Source organism: Ananas comosus, linkage group 10 (assembly GCF_001540865.1).
Source record: "Ananas comosus cultivar F153 linkage group 10, ASM154086v1, whole genome shotgun sequence".
Classification (NCBI taxonomy): Eukaryota; Viridiplantae; Streptophyta; class Magnoliopsida; order Poales; family Bromeliaceae; genus Ananas; species Ananas comosus.
This window is the reverse complement of record NC_033630.1, coordinates 7,578,903-7,598,425: the sequence shown is the minus strand read 5'-3', so window position 1 is coordinate 7,598,425 and position 19,523 is coordinate 7,578,903. Positions and strand designations below refer to the sequence as shown.

General features: G+C 40.8%; 1 protein-coding gene across 8 annotated transcripts; it reads left to right on the top strand.

Annotated features, from left to right (window-relative positions):
* LOC109716788 (GDP-L-galactose phosphorylase 1-like) lies at positions 7,157 to 13,797 on the top strand. Of its 8 annotated transcripts, none has more exons than XR_002218049.1 (9): positions 7,160 to 7,415; positions 7,867 to 7,973; positions 8,053 to 8,112; positions 8,200 to 8,442; positions 8,521 to 8,706; positions 8,807 to 9,055; positions 9,486 to 9,777; positions 13,211 to 13,385; positions 13,584 to 13,797. XR_002218049.1 is itself a non-coding variant. In XM_020242359.1 (8 exons), the coding sequence occupies exons 1-7, from the start codon at positions 7,301 to 7,303 to the stop codon at positions 9,744 to 9,746; spliced, it is 1,221 nt and encodes a 406-aa protein (XP_020097948.1). In that variant the 5' UTR covers positions 7,160 to 7,300; the 3' UTR covers positions 9,747 to 9,777; positions 13,506 to 13,797. The 8 variants fall into 8 exon arrangements, 6 of the variants coding, with proteins under 6 accessions (XP_020097950.1, XP_020097949.1, XP_020097951.1 ...); XR_002218048.1 differs by having other exon boundaries at positions 13,506 to 13,797; XM_020242359.1 differs by lacking the exon at positions 13,211 to 13,385 and having other exon boundaries at positions 13,506 to 13,797.

Sequence of the window (19,523 nt, the reverse complement as noted above, 5' to 3'; positions counted from 1 at the left end):
CTAAGGCCCAACATTCGGCTTCTGATCGCGTCCCATGGCGCGATATCCTTCGGTGAGTGCTTGGATCGGGCTATGATGGTGCAGAGCAAGTCGGAGGAGGTTCGATCTGATCGGGATGCATCAGAGAGATCTGGGGACAGGAAGCGTTCCCACGCGAAGTCTAGCAGTGGCTCTTCTTTCAGTAAGAAGCCGCCCAAGTATCCGCGCTCTCAGCAGTCGGCGAAAAGTGCACTCTCTCGCAGCCAGCGATAGGGTGATCGATCCTGTGTGATCTGCGGGCAGGCACATCCTGTGACTACTTGCTCGCAGCAGAGGGACCATTACTACCGATGTGGCCAGCCGGGCCGTCACCCACATTAGTACTGAAACGTAGCACCCACATTAGTACTCGACTCGTATGACACAAACGTCGCAACTACATACCCCAACCAATAACTAAACCAGGCGAAAGCAATCAAGCATACTTGTCCTCATCTCTCGGTATTATATTGTCGGCCGCCAACATAACTTCTTAAGTTGAGAACAATTAACTACTTGGATTCATCTCTGATTGCTCTTAGAGACATACTACCTATCACCCAATCCATTTAGCTTTCGCTATAAGTCAAGTCCACGTTACTCGTCTCCTATAATCCTTAAGGTCTCCAATCCTAAGGTCCCTAAGTCTATCATATACCTTCACTTTCACGCTGTGATACCACTATATCTGTCACGCCCCGCGGCCGTCAATTTGGTCGGTTCGGGTACGTCCACAGACGTCGAACGGACAGAACCTCCTCTATCCGCCCAAGGCTTCACACAACATGTATAGCAATTTATACAAATAGAATTCAGATATACATGACTTACACGAAGACAAGCAACCACCAAGCAAGTGAAAGTACTACTACTATTACATCCACACATATATCTTGATTACATTTAACCAAATTCAACTTATCCACATATTACATTCTTTTTCCAAATACATCACATGCCCTTCATCAAAAGCATATACCACCTATCCATTTACATTATTTATATATGTCCATTTACATCACGTTTTTCATCGTATACAAAAGATGAAAGTAAATAGGGTACAAGCTATACTCAAGAAGCCACTATCTAGGGCGCGATGCCTTTGCCGCGATCTTCGACCGCCCCGCTCGCGCTAGGATCTGTAAGGTTAGTGGTGTGAGAACTAATGAAAGTTCCTAGTGGGTTCGGCCGCCGACCCCGACGACTCACCCGCTAGGTCTATTCAGGCATATGTAGGAAAAGAAGAGATAGATGAAAAACCATACTAATGCTACTACAATGTCTGTACAAGAACTGAACAAGAAGTAATATGCTCATGATGCATTCATTTCACTTTTACCTTTGCCTTTACCCAATCCTCTCGGTTAACTCATGATTAACCCTAACTCACCATCCAAATCCCTTTCTATCGGGGAGAATTCCGCTACAACCCGACGGGACTGTCTACTGGGGAGAATTCCGCTACAACCTAGTTGGTGACCACTCCGGAGTTCACCGCTTGAGGAGGAGCGACCACCCTCAAGCATAATAAACCTAAGGTGAGTATAATCCAATCCTCTACTTTGAGGATACCATGCTACTGTTGCCATAATGCTCATAAGGTTTTATCTTGTCTAGCATACCATATTCTTAGGTGCTATTCATTTCCTCTAATCACAATGTCATAATGTCATCTTGTTTACTATTGTCATAGTCCAATACTCAGTTCATTTATTTATAGGATTTCTATATGCATAGTCTATTATCATTCCATATGCACTTTACAGTAAAAGCATACAAGAGATCCCACATCTTCGCCACATATCACAATACCCTATAATGCATGAATGCCACATGTATATATATGTTCAAGAAAGGCGGCATAGACATAATGAGAAATTTGATGATTTCGGATAGCACCACCCACTTCGTAGTGATGCCAGAAGGCTAAAATTCAAGTTTCACAATTTATGGTCGCCGATTACCCTCGACTCATGGCAAATGAAGCCGATATGATGTTTTTCCCCAATAACTCGACGTAGACTCATTGGAATTCCAATCCGAGTCTCCCAACGCGTCGGTTTATACTCCAATTAGTGCTACAAGAGATCAAACCCATGTTAGGTCTCATACTTAACAAAACCCCATTTTTGACCCTAGGGTTTCCAACAACCTCAAATACCCAATTTTCTTGGAGATCCATAAGTTAATCTAACATATTATCTTCTAGAAATCACAACTAGTAGGAGACTAACCAAACCCTAGCTCATATTTACATGAACTCACCTCAACTTCTAGCTTCTTCCTCCACTCAAGCACAAGAGCCAAGCTTCAACCCTAAGCAAGCTTCCTTCTCCTCCAAGCTCCACCCTTGGAGCAAACCCTAAAGAGAGAAAGAGAGAAAGGGAGAGAGTGGAGAGTGAGAGAAGCTTCTAGAGAGAGAGCGGGGGAATTTCTCTTTTATTGGAGTGGGAAAGGAATAAGAGGGGAAATGACATAACATCCTCAAATAAACACTCTCACTTGCACATTTGCACCATAGCTCCTTACATAACAGAGTTTGACCAACTCTAACACTTTTCGCGTACGGGGTCCGGACGTTGTTGCTAAGGTTTGGACCCCGAGAGCAATTCCAGCACAATTTGGCTTGGAATTTCTCACTTTGCTCTCCAAGGTCCCAACCACTTGTTCAAGGTACTCAGAAGCACTCGAAATAATTAACAAACCTCCCGAGTCATCCACTACCACACTTCGGTCAATTTGACTGAAGTTCGGTACATCCTACTGGGGATTCGGCATGTTACACGGGCCACCTCCGAGCTCGGTGCCCTAGAGGAGATGGGATCATTGATTTGGAAACCGTATCATTGAAAATAACTGGGTTCATTACACGAACTCTCTCTCTCAGGTATCCGGCCCAGTACCAGTACCGGTACTGTGTAGATCGGGTCTAATGGAGCCGATTGTCGATTTTGAAGCTGCATCATCAAAAACAACTGGGTAGGACGAAGGTCTCTGTGCTACCGATAGTGTGTATATATATATATATGTGTGTGTGTGTGTGTGTGTGTGTGTGTGTGTGTGTGTGTGTGTGTGTGTGTGTTTTTAATAGCACCAGGTCATTAGTGCTATTAGGTTTCCGACCCTTAGATGAAGGGATGTGCAGTTAGGATGATAGTGGTTCCTTTGGGTTTAGTGGGTAGTCGGTTGAATAGTATAATCTAACGGATCGAAATTGTTAAAGGAGTAAATCTAACGATAGAAAACTTTGTAGCTCTAAGTGCTTGGTGCTATTAGAAGCATCCCAACCAGACTCTCTCTGTCTGTCTCTCTCTCTCTCTATATATATATATATTTAGTAAAAATGTAGAGAATTTTTCTCAAGTATCACCTATTTTGATATGACTATCTAATCTTTAAAAATTTTGATTTGTTACCTTACCTTTTAATTTATTTGATTTTAGTTACTTAATAACTCTTTAACTTCAGAAAATACGTTAATTAATAACTCTTTAACTTCAGAAAATACATTATTTATTTTTATAAATTTAACTAGTATGTTTTGTGCAATTTATGCAACTCTAAATTTATTAAATTAAGCAATTATTTTAAATTATATATTGAAAGAGTCATCAAATAACGTAAATCAAAAAAATTGGATGATTCGGTGTTAAAATTAAAGTTAAAAGATTAAGTGGCTGGATGAGAATGATCTATAATTCAAATAAATTTTATATAATTTTGTCACAATATTTTATAACAATAAATTCTTAACACTTTGATAAAATGTCAATAGTCAATATCCCACTTATACGTTGAAATCTATCAATTCAATTTGTTGGCTAGAGCTTCATAGGATTCCTCATTCAGACAATCGATTTGCTGAGTGAGCAAAAAAGAGAACAAAAATACAGAAGCAGTGTGCCTACGGGCTGATAAGTTAGCTGTCCAATAACAAAAGAAAGAAAGAAACAGTACAAATACCCTAAATTTTAATTCCAGAAAATTAAAATTTTAACAAATACCCTAAAATTTAACAACGTTAGTACTTGTGCAAACAACTGTCTAAATTTTAATTCCGAAAATTAATTTCTCTAATTTTTATCAATTAGTTTAGTAGAATTAGCTTAGTAGGCCTCTTTGCTCAATCAAAGCTCAATCAAAGTTAGTACCTACGCAGCCATTTTGGTCACTACTATGGCATATGATGCTGAAAAACTTAAAAAACCACAAAGAAATCTATTCTTTACTATTCTCATGAATTGAGCTAGAATACTCTCGAAAGCACCAACCACTTGGTGCTTTTGAGTTTCTAGCCCTTGGATCTATTTATTGATTACTAATAACCTTTGGATCAAACACTATTCCACCTGTCACCACCTTCCACCATCATCTCAACCCTACATCTCTCCATCCAATAGCTAAAAACTCAAAAGCACCAACCCCTTGGTGCTTTTGAGAGTATTCTAACTCAACTTCTACTCTCACATCCGAAGAAAATAATAAATATCGAAAATTGATTCTTTCTTTTTTCAATTCTGATGCTTAAGTTTAACTAGTATAGAACCCGCGCTTCGCTGCGGTTAACGATTAATTTTATATCATAATTAAGTAAAATTATAATGAAACAGTTAAGTAGAAAACTAAAGCAAAGAAACTTAGAGTTAAAAAAAAGTAAACAAAAAGAAGTTTATTTAAATATTGTGTTTTTCTTCTTTTGCCAAGATAAAAAGAAGAATACATGCCCCAGAAGAAGTTGTGGAGCATGTGATCATTTCTATTTAACAAAAAAAAATTCACCTAGATATTGTATTTTGCATTCTCTCTCTCTATATATAATCAGTTTTGTTCAATTAGTAATTCCATACGAAGAAAAAAATTATATTAAACTATCGAATAAATTTTAGAATGCCAAATTGTTAAAATTAAAAGTAAACCAATTACATTTTGAATATTTCAAAAGATTTTAAATTTAAAATTAATTGCTCATCGAACTATAAATATGATATCAAAGTTTATTATTTGAAATCAAAATATATAATATATAAAATATTTCTGAACTATACATGAGCTATTTTAAATTAGCTATCCAACCTTTCAAAATATTATTTTTTCTGTCCAGCTTTTTTTATATGTTGGATGTGTGGCGGTCAATAATATTTTGACTTCAAATTTTAAATGCGTTGATTAGCTTGATAAATTTAGTTAATACATTTCGTACTATTATTTTGTATAGTTTCTTATGACAGTAAAAAAAAAAAATGTGTCAGATAGATACCCCAAGATTTTAGATAATTATTAAAAAAACACTAAAAAAAACTTATTAATATTAAATAAAAAGTAAATATATAAGTCGGCAACTCAAAATCTAGGATATTATGCCTAAAAAAATCTAAACAAACAATATATTAATATTAAATAAAAATTAAACAAAAACTATATGGGAGGAGAATCAAGAATCAAGCTTTACATCAAATTAGCCGAGGGCGCAGGAAATCGAGGAGAAGAAGAAAAAGCGGGTTAGAGAGAGAGAGACAGAGTGTGTGAGTGCGCGCGTGTGAGAGGAAGTGTCTGGAAAACTATGTATAACTAAGCCGACACCGCTGCTGTCGTCGCCGTCGCTGTCGCCGCGCCGCCACCATCGTCGTCGCCTAAGCCGCCACCATCGCCGTCGTCTAAGCCGCCACCGCCGCTGCCGTCGCCGCCTAAGCCGCCGCTGCCGTTGCCGCCTAAGCCGCCACCGTCGCTGCCGTCGCCACCTAAGCCACCGCTGCCGTCGCCGCCTAAGCCACCGCTGCCGTTGCCGCCTAAGCCGCCACCGGCGTCGCCGCGGAAGGCCGGCTGAACCTGCATGAAAAGGTTTTCGATGAGAGAGAGAGAGAAATAGAAGAAGGAGATAAGAGAGAGAGAGAGAGAGAAAGAGAGAGAGAGTAGGGGAGGGAGAGAGAGTGGGGGGGGGGCAGCTGGAGTAAGAAAGAGAGAGAATGGGGACAGGTTTGATGGAGGAGGAAGGAGAGAGAGAATGAGGCCACCTTAGAGAAANCTTATTGGAAAGGTGCCCTGTGACTTGGGAAAGAGCTCAAAGCTGTCTTGGAAAACCTCCAATATCTTGGTAACTTGGTGAAACATTGGGAAGGAGCCAAAGACCACCTTGGGAAGGAGGTAAAATCCTGAAAAGGAGCTAAAGAGCATCTTGGGAAGGAGGTCTGTTTCAATCTTGGAAAGTTGCCAAGAGTTGACCTGGTCAAACATTGGGAAGGAGCCAAGGAGCCATTTGGATCCTTTCCGTTGGTGCAAGATGTGGAAGCACAAAAATTTGCCACGTAAGCATTCAAAAACTGTCAAATTATGTATTTGTAAGGATACCCAATAGAAAATAATTAAGTTGAATTATGTTGGGCCAATCATTTAGGCCCAACAAATTATTTCTGTTTTTTCTTTTTTGTATTCTGGATGTTATACAAAAATATATGTAACATAAGCAATTAAAATAAGAAAGTTAGTAACTTTGCTTAAGAAGAGGAGGAAACCATGTTAACCTATTTGATATTTGATAAATTTTTAAATACTTAAGTTTAAATCCAACGAGTTATTAGTATTTTTTTTTAAATAACTTTGTCTGAGAAGAGAAGGGCAATAAATCAACCTATTTGATAAAGTTTAAAATACTAATGAGATTTAATTATCAAATCATTTCAGGTTATTTATCACTTAGGGGGGCGACAATTAATTAGAAGGTCAATTGCATACAGGTTCCTGCAAACATAGTAAATTGCTGATATATCCTTGTAAAGTTCAACCTTCATAAGTTATTCTTATAAAAATTCTAATATTTTCAGATATATCGCTACTGTTAGAACCCGTTAGAAAAGTTTAGTTAACCATAGGTTAAATACTTTACTCGGATTAATTTTTGACATTTTTACCCCTCTTATATTATACTGTTATAATTTTTAGAGAAACATATTTGTGATGGCAAAGCTGGAAATATAAACAATTTTCTAATGATTAACAAACCAAAGGGACATATATGAAAATATTAGGACTTTTACAGAAATTACTTACAAAAATTAAACTTTACAGATTTGCAATTCACTATCTTTGCGGGACTTGCATGCAATTAATTTTTTTTTTTTTTTTACCAAACAAAAAAAATTGCCGCATACTGTGGTACTCCTGCGTCTCCAGCGACAGCCCCTGCGGAGCATCTGGAGGAGGGCTCGTGTGATTTGGGAAGCCCAACAGGAGTACAGGACGCGTCGAGGCAAGCATTTGGTTACCCCGTCCGCAAGCCCCAGCAGCAATGCTCTCCGAAGCACAGAAGGAGCACGAAATGGTTTCCGAGGAGAGCGGAGGAGGAGGAGAAGGAGGCCGAGGATGTGGCCGCAGCTGCCTCTCCAAGTGCTGCCTGCGTCAAGGTATTATCGATCTAATCCGTCGTCCAATCAATTGCCTAGTATCGGTGCTCAGATGACATGAAAAGTTTGGAAGCACATTAGTGCTCTCCTCTTCCCGATGCTTTAGAATGGTGGCATGAATCGCCCAAAGAGAACTGCCCTATTCTAATGCTATGAAATGGTGGCAGGAACTGCTGCCAACAGAGCTGTTCCCACTTCTGCAGAATCATTGCAGGCGGAGAGTTCGTATATTGGACTCTCTAGAATATTCCCCAAATTAATAATCTTCTCACCACATTATATCTGTTGAAATTTTTATGCACTCGATGCACTCCATGTGTTTGATATGATACGCAATAACTCCCTGGCATATGACTCTGTTGTCATCCCAAGTGGTCGCTAGGCCACTTTATCAAGAACTGCGTAGGTGATCCTCTTAAGTTCTTCGTGTGTTCTTTTGATCCATTTATAGGGGCCAAGCTTCTGCTGTACTGTTTCAGCAAGATCGACGAGGATTTATGCTTGCCCGTACCAAAAGTACAGCCTCGAGTTTCTTTTCTTGATAGGCTCCTTGAAGAGGTAAGGTAGTTCTCCTACCAGAATTTTATCTCTGTATTTGATGTTCCAATAATTATAATGTAGTCGCTTTTGACTGCAGTGGGATGACCGCAAGGTGAGGGGCTTGTTCCACCATGACATAGCTGCTTGTGAAACTAAGGTCCTGCTAGTATTTCGCTAACTCTTGCTTTCGCACCACCAATTTAGATCTCAATTACATGATTGTTTGCAATGTCTCTTTTTACAGGTACTACCAGGGAAACATAACTTTATAATAGTGTTGATAGAAGGACGCGACCTAAAGAAACGACCGACTGAATTCAGGATCGACGAGGTCCTTCAACCATTTGATGGCGACAAGTTCAATTTCACGAAGATTGGGCAAGAGGAGCTGATCTTTAGGTTCGAAGAGAGCAGCAATGGCAAGGCTGGGTACTTCCAAAGTGCTCCTATAATGTCTTCAAGCTCGCCAAATATTATTGCAATTAATGTGCGTGTATCTCCTTTCTATTACAATCAGTCTTCTTTACTTACGTGAAGTAGTAATAAAAGCTGTTTCATGTTGTAGGTGAGTCCAATAGCTCACGGCCATGTGCTTTTGATCCCTCGTATATTAGACTTCTTGCCACAAAGGATAGATTGCCAGAGCTTCCTACTCGCGATGTATATGGTGAAGGCAGCTAGGAACCCATATTTTAGAATGGGTTACAACAGTCTTGGTGCTTTTGCCACCATTAACCACCTCCATTTCCAGGTTACCATTTGTATGCATGCCTCAATTTTCTTCTCCTGAGAAGCTAATATTTTTCTCAATAATGAAACCAGTTGATTGCTCTGTGGCCTTGCGGTGGCAGGGCTACTATTTGGAAGTAAAATTTCCAGTTGAGAAGGCTCCTACTCAAATAATTGCGACTGTAGGGAGTGGGGTAAATGTCGCTGAACTGTTGGAGTATCCCGTAAGAGGTCTTGTATTTGAAGGTGGTAAAAATATGCTGGATTTGTCTGATACTGTTTCTTCAGCATGCATTTTCTTGCAAGAGAGCAACAGGCCCTTCAATGTACTATTCTCCGAATGTGGCAAGAGGATTTTCCTCTTACTGCAGGTAATGTTGCCCAAATAATGACTCAATTCTATTCTATAACTTTTAGGATGTTTCAGTTTAGTCCAACTGTTCATATATTACAAATAGGTCTCTAAATTTTGCATTTGTATTGCAATCTTATCCCCTTTGTTTAAAGCAATTGATATCTGATGAAAAGAGCCCATCAATAGCATATGAAGACTCCAAAAGTGACTTTTTATGCAGTTGGATGATTATTATAAAAGTTGGATGATGATTATATCTATATTCCAATTTGATGGAGCAAAATGAACGGGGTGAGATTGTAACAGAATGCAATTAGGGACCCAATCGTATTAACCGAATGATTCAGGATCGAATCAAAACTACTCTAGATGGTCAAAGACTCCTGATGCAATTTGTCCCAAGTTTGTGAGAATAAAAGGCTAATTAAAATGCGTTAGATGTTTAGTGCTATGCCATGAAGCAGGCTCACGGGAAAGTGAGCCCAGAGATTCTTGAGACACGTGTTAATCCAGCATGTTGGGAGCTCGGTGGTCATTTTGCGTTGAAACGGAGAAAAGACTTTGATGAAGCATCAGAAGAGGGTATATGCAAATTTTTAGCTCAAGTAGCTCTCTCAGAACAGGAGTTCCAATTGGTGAAAGAATCCATATTGAAGTCTCTGTCCGGTGGACCAGCTGGGAAGAAAAACACGGGAGAAATGTTGTAAGGAAGAAATGCTACATCCCATCATTGTCTCAGTAAGTGTAATTTTGGATTTTCATTTTAGCTTGTTTTCAGTCTTATTTTACCATTTGAAAAGTGAACGCCAGTGTCAATAGTCTTCACTTACTGATCACCACAAATTTTAATTATTATCGTTTGTTAATGTGGCCTTCAAGAATGTCAAAATTCCCTCTTACTGATCAAATTTTCATTGTGAACCATTTCTTTACATCCTCTAAACCACATTGCTATGGGACAATTCAGGGGATGTAATACAGGATAATACTTCATCAGAAAAAAAAGTCTTTTGCCGCGAAGTATTTCATCATCAGAGTTATAAAACATTTAGTTGGTGGGAAAACGCTTTAGTGGATTACAACGTTATAAAAGGCGTGTGACACAAGTCTATGCAAGGTGGAAATGTAAATGTCCATCTTAGGAAAAGCATATACAAGTTGTGAGGACGGAGAATTTGGCTGTGTAGCTAAACTAAACTCTTTGTTGACGATGTTTTTGTGTGTATTTTAATTACAAAAGCACTCGTCAAGTTTCGGGGGAAAACGAGTTAGGATGGAGATTTTACACGATCTTTACTTTTCACTTAAAGTGAATAGTAACTCGGATTTTCCGAAGAGGCCAATGATTAGAGATGGCTTCTGGCGTGTATCAGACTCCGTTCATGGTGATCCAATAGTTCATTCTCAATGGTTCGACTATCCTGGACCCAACGGCGCTGACGGATTTTGGGTTTGACGCACGGTTTTCGAGAAAACTGGATTTTATCGCAAAGTGGACTTTTGTTCTTTACCGTTTTTGCTTTTTAAAATTTCTCGTTGCTCCATGTTGTGTGTGGATCCTCGGGCAGGGACCTTTCTACAAGAGAAGACTAGTTGGGAGGGACTTTGGCTGCATTTTTGCTAATTGGAGGATCTTGGAGGCAATTATCGAGTGTAGGTTATTTGTGTGTGTGTGGTTTTGCTGAATCAGAGAGAGGTTGGGTTTCGTCGTGAATCTGCCACCAAATCAGGTGAAACAAAATCGTGAGTTTGATATCTCGGTCGTGCTGAACGCGTTGGTGCAGTCCGTTTGCAAATCTGACGGACGGATCTCCTGATATCGCGCGAGAATTGAGGGGTCATATGTGGTGAAACAAAAATTTTGCGAAAAGCCCTACATTTTATGTACCGATTCACGTGAAATCGAATATGGGGGTGTGTTTGCGCGTTTTACTCGCGCCGTGAAGGACTCAGATTAAAATATCTTGTTTTGGAGGACTTTTGCGCAAAATAAAGCTTTATGTATATAAGGCTATCTAGGATTTTCACCATGCAAACCCTAACCTTAGCTCCAGCTGACCCCCGGCTGCCTCGCCACCTTCCCCTGCCCTCGCTGCGCGCATCCCGACCGCCGATTGCCGGGAAAGGCACCTACTCCCTTTCCCTCTCTTTTTTCCACCATTTTCACCACCCATCTTTGAGCCCGAGCTAAGGGGGGGCTCGAACCCTTCTCCCTCGGCCGCCCCGACCCTCCCTCGGCCTCTGGTGGTTGGCCGCCGTCGAACCCGAACCTCCTCGGCCGCCGCCGCCGCCACCATTGTTGCAGTTGTGGCCATCTCGAGCTAGTCCTGGCCGAGGAAGCCCTAGCTCCCTTCCCTCCCGCCCTCATCGCCTGGGGCCGCCCTTGCCGCCTCCCCCGGACTCCGGCAACTTGCCCCCGCCTACTGTTGTTGTCCCCGAGCACCGCAGCCGTGCTGCAACAGCCCCGTGGCTTCCTGGGCGGGCTCTTGCCGAGGAGACACTGTGGCTCTTTCCTTGCACCGCCGCGACCTCATTCTGACCTCAGGCGGCCCGTCGCTGCGGCCCCGAGGGGCCCCGGCCGCCGCCGAGGTCGGCGTGGAACCTCGAGCCCGAGCTCAACCGGTGTTGGCTCTGGTTGCTCCAACGCCGCCGCCGCCTCCTGCCGCCGGCCAGCGCGAGCCCCGACCTCCCCCTGTTGGCCGCACCCGCCGCACCCACCTGCCGCCGGCGCACCCGCCGCCAAGTTGTTGTAGGCCGTGCCCTAGCTCCCCCCTGGCCGGTAAGCTTCCGAACCCCAGTTTTTGTGTATTTCGGGGTTGTTCTTACTTTTCCGGCGATTCGAGGCTGTCTCGATGCCTCCGGAGGTGAGCACGGTGATCGCTGGTTAGTGCTAATCACAGTGCTCACCTCACTTACGATCAATAGATTTCGAATCTACGTTTTCGGCGTGGTTTACCCCGAGTGCGCGCAGTTCACTGAATTTCGGGTCGCTTCCGCGCCTCCCATAGTGAGCCACTGTGCTCCGGATCGTGAGCATGGCCTCCGGCATGCCGAGACCTAACAGCATGTGTCTTGGCTGACCTCGAAAACCCTCTGTTTGCGGTAACGAGCCACAAAACCTCCTTATTTATATAAAATAATAGGATGTTATGTAAATGTAGGGACTTTTATGCAATTTATCGCATTGTGGCTGCTGTGGGCTGTTTATGTGTGTGGCAATTGACCTTTGGACTGATTGTCCAAGGTTCGTAACCCTTTGCGGAAATCGAATATCAATTTCGGTGCGTTTTTCGGCAAAATTCGTTGGCGGAATGCAGTTTCGGTTCGGATTTCATCCGACGGTGTTAGAACTTTTGTCGCTGAGCCTTGTCGATTGGTCACTGTCATCATATCGAGAATTCGGAGATGATGGGTAAGCGATGGTGGGTTCCGGTGTCGAAATTGACACTTCCAGGAACCCGGATCAGAACGATTATTTGGCGATAATCATTTTAATGTGTGACCTTGTGTTTGCTGCTAAGACATCCAAAACAAAGTGTTTTGAGGTAGCGGGTGACTCGTGGCACGAGTCGGTGAGTTCTGGGATAGCTAGTGGGTCCCGATGGCGTCCCGGTGTGATTTTCGGGACTTCCGGCGAGTTACAGTGATCGGTTTTAGAAACCGATTTTGGGGTATTGTGTGGGGCTCGTGAGTCATGTATTTTGGATTAGTGGGTTGGATACTAACCCAGTGGACCCTCCGTAGGTCCGGTTGACGATCGTATATAGTTTGGAGACATGTGCGACACTGATACAGATGGGTGCTTCGAGCTGGTAGTTGGTGAGATCGTTTCACTTTTCTTTCCTTTGCTATTGTACTTGCATATCAGTACTTTAGTCTCTACATGTCGGTTGCCTTTGTTATTGTTCGTTTATCTATATCTTGATAGTTGCATTGTGATAGTTGTTAGTAAACATGTAGAGCAGGCTTGCATATATTGTATATTTGTGGACCTTGGGTCTAGGCAATATATCGACTCCTTTGTCATATATTTCGATGTAGTTGATCATGGTTCGGCATTGTACGCCCTTGTATCTGGCTTTGGTCAAGGCACCGGCTTCCTCCCGGTTTTCGCATTGAGCATATCAGCATGATTTAGTCACAACACTTCGGTGTATTCATTTTACACCAGATCGGTTTGGCCATCGACCAGGGGTGTACTTATCCGGATGGGTTGTCCAGTGGATGCATGAATCAGGTCGGTGTATGCAATGTGACACGCAACACTTGAGGTCTGCGGACCAATATAGCAGGCACCAGATTGGGTTTGATATTGGATTACTTACCCTTGAGGCATCTTTTCACTTGTGAGTTGTTACAGTAGTAGTTGGTTCTTGCTCATTTACTATCTTATTTCTATGACTACTGTAGTTGCTTTCGTATTATGACATATACCTATCTGATGTTCTATCTCCTTTGTTTTCCAGTGAATATGATTTTTCTTCGTGGCTCTGTCGTACCCACTGGGAAACTTTAATTGTGCTTTCTCACCCCCATTTCCCCAGGTGGCACGGGCGAGGAGTGGTTTTTGGTGCGACGGGAGGACTTCCTAGCTAGGCTACATTCGTGGTCATCACCCTGGTTATTTTATTTTCTACAGTTAGTAGTTTAAATAATGAATGGTTCAGTTAGATGATCATTGTTATTTTGAATAATCGTGAACTTGTGTGAGTTGATGCTTTCTAATTTCTATTATGCATGCAATTGGAATTTTATGAATCTTTGGTATTTGGATTTATGCGTTGTGGTTTTCTATCCCTCGAGGTAGTCGGTTTTTAAAAATAGAGTTTCCGAGTGGGAAACAATTTTAAAAATTTTTTAAATGATTTTCATGGATAAACAAATAGAGTTTAAAAACAAAGCTTCCGGATGGGGAGCACTTTTAAATAGAATGATTGTTGTATTATGCATCGTATCATCTAACGCCTAAGGAGTATTTAGAGGCATACATGATCTTTAAGTATGGCTAGCTGTATGGAATTGTATTGCATCTGTTGCTTGTGGATTGTTGTTGTGATCCTGTTGATATTGTTGTTGGGTATGCCATGCAAATATAAGGAAGATTCTGTCCGTGTGGGCAAAGGAACTTTGTATTTGTGGCTGGTCTTTACGTCACGTGGGCCAAGTTGAATTCTCAAAAAAGAAGGGGCACGTTTTCCGCAATTCTAATTTCTAAAATAGTATTTATTTATAAAAAAATTTTTAAAATCGGCCTCAGGGTGTGACACCAATAAGTTACAGTGTATATTCATGCCATCATCCTTCATAAACTTTGAGCTCTTTTCAGAGCTTAGATAGCATAAACTACTGGGGAATAAGCTTTTTGCAGAAAGATTAGCAATCTGCACTAGGATACAAATGGTTGATTAATTCCAATGGATAATATCGCGCACACAATGAAAGAAAAATTTTATAAGCACGTACCTTGTAAATAAGTCAGTTATTAGCACTTCATATAGTGCTTTATTTTTCGAAAATGAGGATACCTTTTGATCGATTAGGAGAGAACCAAACAGTTACCGAAACATACGTATGGTAAGTTATAATTGTTATGCTTGACTCGAAAACTAGATTTGCAGGGAATATCTTCTTTTCTTGCTGAGATGAAAGAGATAATTGAGGAGATAAAGTGATTGATACTTCAGTAGTGATCATTCAATCACAATCCCAAATCTTTTTTCAGAGCAAGCTTAATAATTTAATGCCATAAAAAAGCATATTTTGTTGCTTTGCTAAGATTTGCATTTATGTCCGACGACCTAATGACAATATAAAGTAAGCAAATTTGTTCTCCCAATATTTTCACTTTGCATTTGGAGATAATTGACACTTGTCAAGGTGACAAACAAACTAAAGAACAATGTAAGAAAAAATAGCATTCCAATCAAGGATTTAAGTATGAGGTCATGATAAGATCTAGAATGTGTCGTGCCAAGATATGTGTTTATTAACAATTATATCTGTGTCGTGACATGTTTTGGTATAAAATATTTAGCTTCTTTGGGACTAGCATATTTTAATTGTGTTTGGTATATTCTTTAACTAATTTTTTGTAATATTTTTGGAATTACTTACTAGTTTAAAAATGAATATTTTGAGATGTGCCATCGACACAAACGTCGTATCATGTCGATACTTTATCTACATAGTACGATAGGATGCGCACGGCTAGGGGTGTAATGTGGGTCATCGAAGGTTGGCACGGCCGCATTGTCTGGACCAAAACAGGCCATAAACTAGCCCAACATGGCCCGCTTCCAAATTCGGGCCGGGCCGGGCCGGGTTTCTCACAACCCAGACCCAATATGGCCCTCTTGTCCACATGGCATGAGCTGGGCCCGGTCGTGCCGAGCTTGGGCTGCCCTTTATTTTTTTCTAGAATTTTTCTAAACTACATAAAATTTTTAAAAAATAAAAAATTTAAATAATAGATTTTAAAAAATAAAAAACTTAAATAATATTTTTGAACTTAGTATTTTAATTGAAATGTATAAAATTTATAAGAGTGTTTAGAAGACAACAAAAAATTTATAAATTTATTAAAAAATTATAAAGATTTAAAATTTAAAATTTTTAAGCCAAAATATCCTTCCTAACAGTTAAATTTTTTACATTTAGGAGATATTTTATTCCAAAATAGGCCAAAAATCCTCCCCTCCCAACCTTGGGACAAGCCCAAGGACCATGGGAGAAGAGCTATCTCTCCTCCCGAGCTATCTCTCCTCCTAAGGTCTCCAACAAGCCCAACCCAAAGGCCCGAATGGTCGGGCAAGCACATCGGCCCAACAGGCAGGGCCCATACGGGCAGGGCCCATACGGGCCGGGCCCATACGGGCCGGGCCCATACGGGCCGGGCCCATACGGACCGGGCGGTGTTGCGCTACGGGTTGGCATGCCGTCTTGACAGTCATAGCCCATATGGTCCGAGTCATGCCGAGCTACGGGCAGAGATGTCGGCCCGGCAAGGCCCAGATTCGTTGCTGGTCGTGTTGTGCGGGCCAATTGGGTGAGAATAATTAGCCTAGCACGGCCAAATGCGGCAGGCCAAGCTGGCTCGTCATGGATGCTATAGTATGTGTGCCGACCCACGGCCCGCCTCGCTGTTCTGCCTGTTTTACACCTCTAGACGTGGCCCATACAGATGGACATTTAAATCCTTGTCTCCAATGTTAGAAGTCTGCTTCGAATTTACTTTTATTTGTAGGGATAAAATAATCATTAGTCAAACTAACAGTTAAATGGAAACTAGTATATTGGTGTTCTTTAAATTTATTTTTGCTTGTGCGAGGACACGACCTCAAGGACTGTAAGCAACATAAATAGATAAGGAATTTTAAACTAGTTAAAATCCTTATCAGCAAATTCTGATGAAGTTGGGTCTCTATAGATTGCATATTAAACAGGTCATTCGTATCAATCACCATATATGTAATGTACTGAACTTATGAATAGCAGAGTTGTAGTGAGAACATATAATGAATACTATTACAATGGTTTTACTAGTGTTTGAGGAGTATTTGAGTGTTTTCGACGCGAAAACGATGTTGTGACGCCCTACATCCTGGGGGGTCACCCATCCTAGGACTACTCTAGCCCTACCACATTTAACTCTCTTAATTTCTTGGTTCTAACCACCGTCCAAAATGCTATAGTCAGGTTAAGAAGTTTAGCTATATTATATTTTATATATAGGACTATCTAGGGTCTCACATTCTTCTCCCCTTTAACTCTTGGCGTCGTCGTCAGGTTCTGACTCACAAGTACCAGGCGATGTGAGACTCGTCTCGCTAGCCTTAATGGACTTTGTGGGGGAACTACGCTATATCTACAACAGTCATCAGCATTAGAGCCTCGCTCTTCCTGCCGTATAACCTGGCTAGTCGAGACTTATATCACATTTTAGGCTAGTAATTAGCTTTGATACCAACTGTGACGTCCCACTTCCCAGGGGGTCACCCATCCTAGGACTACTCTAGCCCTAGCATGCTTAACTCTCTTAATCTCTTGGGCGGCCGCCCAAAATGTTATATCTGGATTAACAGTTTTAGCCCTATTATATCTTTTATACAAGACTATTTAGGGTCTCACAGATGTGAAAACGGAAATCGAGAAAACTACAGATATTTACTTAGCATTGGTACCGAAAAGAGTATCGGTACTTATCTGCATAAGGGCTGGGACAACTTTCGAGTTTTACGGAATCGGAACACTTGAATCGGAACACTTGAATGGTGTACCGGTACTGAAGTTTGCGAACTAGTACACAACTCTATGAACTCTAAATTTTGATTGGTTGCAATTATCAATGTTTGGAGGGTTTAGTCGGAATGGTGCGGCCTCTATTTAAACCCCTCTCATAGCCAACCCTCCCCACTCTCTTATTCTCTCTCTCAACACCTCTCTCTTTTTTCTCTTCTTAAAAGAGGAGAAACTCTAGTTTTTTTTTCATTGTTAGATCTCTTTAATCCATCTTATTCGGAGCTTGGAGGAGGCTAAGAGCATCAAGGAGAAGCCCTAGGAAGGAGAAGGCAACCATCTCAACCTATAGTTCTTTTGCTTGGAGAGGGAGAGGTGAGTTGGAGTTTTAGGATTTGACTTTTAAGGATATTTTTCAAATAGGATAGGCTCTGGAAGGAATTTCTGGGGATAAGAATTTAACTTTGTTCGGTAGAACTCTTTCAACCATCTCCAAAAATGATCCAAGTAAAGGTGGAGAATATCACCGAAAATGAGTTTGATCTCTCCTTTATCTAAAGTTTTCTTTATTGATCTTATGCATGTATTATAAGTAAGGAGTAGATCAAACATGTATAGTTTGTATTTTATGAGAGCTAGCGGATCAAAAGGGCTTAAAAGCATTTGATCTAGAAAAATAGGAATTCTAACCCTTTTGCTATGTTTAAAAAAATACATGTTATATGTAAGTAGAGTACTATATGGACTTTGGAACTTAGATGAGATAATAATGACATTAAACCTAGGATGGAACCTAGGGTATGGAACATAGTGACACATGGACACCTAAGAAACCTTAAACTAGAAAAAGGTGAACTTATGAATGAACTTAGCATATAATCCTAGAAGTCAAAAGAACTTAGGGTATAAACTAAGATACAAGTTGCGACCTTCAAAGTGTTATAACGGGAGATGCCAATTTTCCTCAACTCTTTATACCGTATTGGAAGATGTCGATTTCGCTGGACTCTCTATGTCGTGCTTGGAGATGCTGATTGGTCTTCGACTCTAAGTGCCTATTGATTGGAGAGATGTCATCTGCCTTCGACACTCCATGGGGTGTTTAACAAAAAGTGAAACCAAACCAAGAAGTTGGTTAGAGATAAGGAATGATTTGGACAATCATGTATTTTGGCATCTAGTTATTTTACTTGAGACATAGTAGTTGTATTTCATTGTGTATCTTTATTGTGGTAATAATAGATTCATTTATTATTATTGTTCTACTAATGCCTCCTTTGGACCAAGTATAGAGCACTATTTTTGACGGTTGCATCCACTATAAACTTATTTCAAGTTCTCACCCTATTGTTGATGTTTTACAGAGCCATCCTTCATCAGTGAGGTGCGTAATTGTGGCAAGGGCATTGCGAGTCAGATAGATCGTGGATAGTCAGTTTAGAGAATACCCCATTATGTATGAACAATGAAGTTGTAATATATAGGCTTAAAGTAATGTAAACCTTATAGAGGATGGATTGTAATAGTTTTAAATTAGAAATTTATTTACTCTGATGATTTACTATCTATATCTCATTTATGTTGTACAGGTTAGTGTATGTTTTCGCTAGAAAAAATCTTACCGTTTGGCAGTTGTGTTTTACATGCCCGAGTAGGACCCATGGACGGGTCTTGAGGCATGATAGATAAGAGTAGTATCAGAGCCTAGAAAATTATTTTTAGGTTGTTTTGGTAAACTTTTTAGGATGACTTTAAGGACTTAGGAACGCGAGTGAGCGTGAACATTAGCGAAAGTGAACAACTCGGTCTTGTAGTATTTCCAAATGAAATGTTGGGGACTGATCGTCGGAAATGTTTCCTTCATTTTTTGGATAATCATGTTGGCGGTAGATAATGTGATGTCGGAAATGAGAGCGGTGTTCCTCAAGAACTTTCGCTAAATTGGATCAACCTTATTTTATTTGACACTATTGGGACTTTCACTTAATTAAAGTACATTGAAATTGTCTGCCGCGAACGAACCGGCCCCGCCGTAGGTTGTTTCTAGGGCGAGTGGTTATTCATGGTAGAGATAAAATATGTTTATGTTTTATTTTGAAATCAGGATTATAGGTTCATGGTTTCCAACAGACTCAAGAATCTGTTGTTAATTACCCCACACTTTCGGTGTTAAGGAACCCTCGATTAAGAGACCAAATATAAATGCTGATAATAAAAGAGACAAAACAGGCAAATAAAATTTTATTGAT